Below are 6,629 nucleotides of genomic sequence, written 5' to 3'. Positions count from 1 at the left end.
GAACAACTGGCTACGGCGTTTGGGGGAAGGAGTCAGCTCTTTGTAAAATGTACTATGTCCTGCAACCTTGCTAAAACCAGTCTCGTAGCGCCTTGGTAGATGCCACTGGATTTTCTGCATAGATGATGCTGTTTGCTCAGAATAAAGGCAGCTGTGTCTCTTCCTTCCTCCCCCCCAAAAGAGACATCTCGGACTTAACAAATCCAAAATAGCTTTGATCCCCGCCCCAAAACGACTGTGTTCAATAAGCCCCCATCACTAGTTGTTTATTTGCGCATTCAAAATACATCAAATGCTCACTGTAGCCAATGAATGTTTTCACTGCTAGACATACAACCGTGGATGAGACCGAACAGTCCCCATCCCTAGTGGCTCCTACTTCAGATCTGTACTGTCTAGTAACATTGCCTCTGTTGTATCTCTCTTCTCTTTTTTTGTATCAAAATGGATGAAACGAGTGATGGGGAAGTCAGCAGATGGCTACAGTGAGGAAGGGCAGAGCGCTAATAACCAATTAACATGAGCCTCAAGGAAGTGGGGCTTTGACTACCGAGCAATGTGGATGCTCAAGTTTCTTTGTATCCTTAAGGTGGGAGGGTTGTGGGAGAATTAGCAGCCTCCACTTGAGGGAGTTGCAGAAGAATGACCTCAGAATCTGAGTTGGGACGATGATGATGAGAGAAAACTCACCGTAAAAGGAAGATCAATACGCTGGCATTAATGCCACTCACATTCCATTAGAACAGGCCAGACTAGCATCTCAAAGTGTGGACAGAGTGACAGAGGGTATGAGGTGGAGGGGAGGTGGGTATTAGTTGCAGGGAAGCCAGTTAGGCTGTTCTAAAAGTCCAAGAAGGAAATGAGGACCGTCTAAACCGAGGTAGTGGTGGTGGAGACCGAGAGAAGGGGTGGATCCGAGAAAGATTTAGGAGGTAGAATTGAAGGGCTTGGTAATGGACTAGATGCTGTGTGTGTGAGGGGAGGGGTGGGTGATGAGAGGCGGGAGGTGTCCCTGATGATTCTGAGGTCCCCATCCTGTTTTCCTGGATGGCAGGAGAGGAAGGTGGCACCATTCGCTATGACATGGGAGAGAACCAGGGGAAAGGGGAAGGTGCCAAACATCTGTGGGACAGCCAGGTGGACGTGCCTGTATCAGCTGGTCTAGAAGCCAGAAGGACGTCTGTGATGAAGACAGAAACCTGGTCTCGGTGGCCAAGAATGAGCTGTCCTGGAGAGAGAGAACGTGCGGCAGAGAAGAGCAAAAGCAAAAGGGAGGATGAGAGTCAGAGCCCCAGAAGCATCATTTAACCGTCAGAGGAGGAAGGAGCTGGCAGAGGGGAATGAGAAAGAAACAGGCCACAGTTTTCATGGACATCAATAAAGCTTTATAACAATACAATTCGTTATCATTGTTCGGATTAATATTGTAACAATTACACACTTTTTACATTATGAAAATCAGTCATAAATAGTGTAAAAATAATTCTGAAGATCAACTTCTCACAAAGTAGGAACACTGAAAACAAGTTTAAAAAGCAAAATAAAACAAATTAGAAACTGAACAAAATGCAATTATCTCCAAATTGCAAATCAAAAAACCTCATGCATCTTTTGATTCAGTAATGTCAGCTGGAGAAATTACAATGAAATTGAAATAAGAAATCAAACAGGGAGAATTCAATCTTTCAATTATTTACACTGCTGAGAGAAACAGGTTTGTGCCATATTTACAGTGATAAGACACAACACATTCTTAGTATTCTAAGAACATCCAAGTACACGAGACTGGCCCACAAACATTTAAAAAAATATGCAGTGTAATAATGCTTGCCAAATTTTTTTTTTTTTGCATTTTCACTTATTTTGTATTTGTGTGAGTTTTTGGCAATATAAAAATAGCTGCGCATAGAGATGAACTTCAAAATGTAAAAAATACAAATAAAAATATAATATTTTCTAAAGAAAAATCAGATACATACATCTTTTTAAAATGTTATTAAGTTGAATGAAACATTTACAACAGCATAAAGAATATTCACATAAATGCCAACAATGCGTAAGACATTCTTTTATGAATCCACTTCATTATTTCTGAGATACGTGAGAATATCAACTGTATTTTGAGAAATGTTGATACTTTCTTTGTTACATTGTCCATAAATCATGAATAATGGTTCAGTTTGAAAAATCTTTCTATTCCCAAAAGGACAGTTCTGTCAATAAGAGGCATAGGCAATTTTATGCATTTAAATATATTTTTAAAATCAAAAAGTCATTAAAATGTTTATTAGTATTGGAATAGCAAAACCAAAATCCACTAAAAATTTAAGTTAGTGGAGTGTCCCTGCTGTGACATATAACACATCTAGCCCACGTAAAAATATTTCAAGAAAAATGGGAAGAATTAGGGACTGAAGGTTCTTATATTCTAAACAATTTAGCAGAATCATAATTGGTCAAGCTTGTTAATTCCACTAAGGATGTATGATTGAAACAGTCAGAATCACATGGGATTGTTCTTATTTACTATTTTTGGAAAGATAAGATTCCTATGAACTTGACTTCCTAGAGATAGCAGGGTTGTTTGTGTGTGTGTGTGTGTGTGTGTGTGTGTGTAAATTAGAAAGTCCTATTTTTGGTAATGAAATAGTAATATAATTTTACTATCAAGAAATAAGGAAAAGCAAGGTTTCAAAAATCAGCATCTGTATGTCTCTTATGATCACTCATTAGACGATGTTAAAACACCATCACACAAGTAGAGCCCAATTCTGGATAAGACAATATATAGTGGGGAATAAAAGGAGAACAAATCAATAACTTTTCATGCTTCAATAGTAACATTAAAAAAAATCTTGGAAATTAAGCAAATTTCCTATATGATAAAAATATAAGATACCAAAGACAATTTTTTCTTAGGTACAGACATGCTGATTTGACCACTTTCTTAAACTAGCAGATATATATATAGAGACACATATTGTTGGACAATATTGTTAGACAAAGGACATGTAGTATAAACTACGAGATGCGTACGTTCTTGCTGTCCCATTAGAACATCATATGCACAGACTGTAAGTTCAAAAACAAGACCTTTCTTCTGGTAGAAATTAAAGATACTCCAATGTCTTTTATAAAATCAAATGAGAAAGAAAAATCCTCCAAGATTGCTTTTGATAATGAGTAGCGAAAACTAAAAGAAAAATTAAGCACATTTGTGCGCTAGGTCCTCCATGTGGTGTATGCAGACTTCTCTGACACTGGTTTTGCCATGTTAAATTAAATCATCTAAGCTCAAAGACGAGTGAATGAAAAAGACGAAATGAACGACAGTTCAGAAAGGCATGTGGTGTACGAAATGAACATGCACTAAGGGGATCCAGGACCCCAGTAAACACGCGGCATCTACAGGCACATTGCTTTGTTTTACAGTAAGAAAGGCTAGTCATTGAACCACAATTACAGCAAATTCAAGAACTTTAAAAATAAAACCACACACTAACGATTTAGGAATGCTATTAAATAGAGAAATGAAATTATCCATAGTAGTTGCATTGTCCATAATAAAAAAGAAAAGAAATACATTAGCACCAACCAACATGAATGGGAAGCAATTTTAAATCTAAAACACAAAAATAATTTGGCATCCTTCAGAAATGTGTTATCAGAAATACAACCTGACCTTGCCTTATTTCCAATGTATGTTTTATATATTTTTTCACAATCCTCTCTCTATCCAATAGTATAAATTAAAAGAAAGAAGTCTTTAAGGAAAATATATGTTATCTACCAACATATATTAACAAACATAACTCATTAGTTCATCTAGAAATTATCTGAGGTTCCTCTATCTTGATGACAAAATAGATGCTTGAACATATTTTAGTAGCCAAAAGTTTAGGATTATCCATGGAGTCAAGACCTAGAAATTCCACCGAACAAAGAGGACTATCATGCCTTTGTTTTTCCCAAGGAAATAAATGTAATGGAAATTTATAACTTTCTTTAATCCTAAAATAAATGAGTGTTGTCAAATCAGTTATAGAGCAAAACCCAATATACACACAAGGCAGAACGGTATTCTTTAAAGGGCTGTGATCAAAAAGAATTTTTTTTATACGTGAAGTGATTCTCTTTTGATGTCGAGGTATTCTCTTTTGAAGCTGTGCGAGTTTTAAACAGTGACCCATCTCAATACCTCTTTCTACTAGAGTAGCAGAAAGAAAGAAAGGAAGAAATATAGCCACCAGACTTTTCTCAAGACAGTTTAGTGTTTTTCTGAAGAGAATGTAGTTTCACCCCCTTCATTTCATTTTTACAAATCATTTAAGACAAATTCTTTCAGACGTTGAGCAATACCTTGTCCTAATATCATGCCATGTAAGAAATTGCTAGAAAATGCTCTCCATTATTTTAAAAATGCTAAATTGGCTTAGAGGTGTGGAATGTTACTAGAAATGTTACCAATTAGACTGATCTAATAGTTTAAACATCTATCTAACCTGGAAAACTCAACAGAATGAAAAAGGAAGATGCCACTTTGTATGAATGATCCTTTGGTTACATAATATGAAAGAGATCATGAGGATCTTAGGGTCCTTGCCTTACAATTATGGCTTAATCACCGTCACCAGAAGCCAATGATGAGCTAAATTCCCCTCTGGTGGGGAAAACCTACGCATGACACTAGAAATCTTCCCACAAAATGGCACTGAGTCAAGACAGAAATTAAATTCTCTAATGGGCTGAAAAGGTAACTACTCCTCCTTGACAATGTTTCTCCGAATGTGACCCTTCCTCTAAGAACAAACCATTTCAAAACACGCTACCAACTCTTCACTGCGCAAAGAAATGCTCAGTCTAATACAGTTAGGTAACTTCTGCACAAGTGATGAAAACATACTCTCCTAAACATACTCTCCTTATGGCAACTATGTTTCACAGCTTTCTGAAATCTCAGATTTGGTCAGTGGTTAAAGGATAAGACAATCATGTAGAAAAGTAAAAAAAAAAAGAGAGAGAGAAAGAAATCTAAATATAGACAAAACTTAGAACCATAAGAAATAGAAATGAGTTAATACTATCAAATGTGACAAAATCTTCGCTTTATATTAACTGATAATCTCTATGTATGTTACATTCATCATGTAAAACAGTCAAAAAGTACTGAAAAAAATGCTTAACTTTCATGCTTTACAATGATAAAACTGAAAATAGAGATTCTTTTATGTTCTCTTCAATTATCCAAAACAAGAGAGAAATCAGGAAAAGTTCATTTGGACTGTTGGAGCCAAATCGGTATGATTTGAAGACTTATTTAAAATAAATTGTTCAAAACGGATGTGACAAAAACTGAAACAAATATTTTCTACATATTTCTGGGACCACCAAAAAGGATTAAAATGAATGGAAATATCTTTCTGTTTCTAGAACTTTGCAGAAAATGATATGGGTTGGGTCCTAGAAGGGAGGAGAGCTCTTACATCATCTTTGGCAGAGACGGTACGAGTGACTCCCCGACAGCTTCAGGAGAGGCTACTTCGGCCGCCCCCTTCTCAGAGCAGGTTATTTCTTCAGCACCCTGAGCTTGGGTGGGATATACATACCCCTTCCCTCAGCGACAGGGGGTATCCCAAGAACCTCCTCTTCCAAAAGAAGTGCTGTACGCCTCTGTCCTTTTCCCAAAGCACCCATATTAACACTTGGTGGAATTCGGTTTATTTTTAAAAAACGTCTGCAGTTCTGGGTGTTTGCATTTGTAAACCTCTTTCCTACTTGGTCACACGAGAGACAGTGCTGGATGCTGAATCAGTCCTCTTCCTGCGTCTTCGCGGCCAAGGGCTGCCCGAGGAAAACTGGCGGCAGCAACAGGCTCCGCCCCTTGGTATTTCTATCAAGGTGGCAGCTGAGCCCACAATACCGGAAGCCGTAGATCTGCGGTCGGGACTGCAACTCCCTCAAAATACAAGACAAAGTGTGTGTGTGCTCTCCGACACCTTATCTCTTTTTGGCAATAAGCCACGGTGTAACCCCCTTGAGACGACAAAAGGAACACAAGTTTAGATGCAATCAAGGGACTCAGGATGAGCATGCGAGCATCTGCAGCCGCACAGTGAGCAGGCTGGCACACGGTCATGCTGTTTTAGTCAGTCTCAGCGGGCAGGGTGGGCGTGAATCAACGCTGCTAGGGAAGGTGGATGGGGAGGTGACAGTCAACGCTAAAGTTGGTCAGTATAGTACATTTTCATAGCTCTGAGTCCATATTTGGTCACGATTTCATGTAAACTATTTCATGGCACTTTTTGTCCATGCAGTTAACAAGCCCAAAGTAAGAAAATAGCAAGTATGATCATTCTCCGTCACTGACGTGTCCACATAAATACGTATCTTCACGTAAGGTCAAGAGATACTGAGCTATGTTTCTGCAGGCTTCTCGCTGCTTTCACAGATGTAAGTGGAGAAAGGACGGACACATGTACTACGGCCAGCAGGAAGAAGCAGCCCTATGTAAACATATCTCAGACTTGTACAATCTGCAATTCAGTTTTCAACTATAAATATAAAACGTGGACCATTATATACACAACTTCATGCTTGGAGGGTTAGATTCATCACTGCAGGAAAACAGA

At 38.2% G+C, this 6,629-nt stretch overlaps 1 protein-coding gene across 1 annotated transcript in view; it reads right to left on the bottom strand.

Moving 5' to 3' along the window:
* Nucleotides 1-3,386: 3,386 nt before the first annotated feature.
* The window catches only part of COL25A1 (collagen, type XXV, alpha 1), a 358,759-nt gene continuing 355,516 nt past the window's right edge, over nucleotides 3,387-6,629 (bottom strand). Inside the window, exon 37 of the mRNA XM_012655108.1 lies at nucleotides 3,387-6,614. Coding sequence (XP_012510562.1) covers nucleotides 6,612-6,614 — 3 coding nt within the window. The 3' untranslated portion in view covers nucleotides 3,387-6,611. The remainder of the gene's footprint in view (nucleotides 6,615-6,629) is intronic.

Source organism: Propithecus coquereli, unplaced genomic scaffold (genome assembly GCF_000956105.1).
Source record: "Propithecus coquereli isolate 6110/MARCELLA unplaced genomic scaffold, Pcoq_1.0 Scaffold46, whole genome shotgun sequence".
Taxonomy (NCBI): Eukaryota; Metazoa; Chordata; class Mammalia; order Primates; family Indriidae; genus Propithecus; species Propithecus coquereli.
This window is presented reverse-complemented; position numbering and strand designations above follow the sequence as displayed.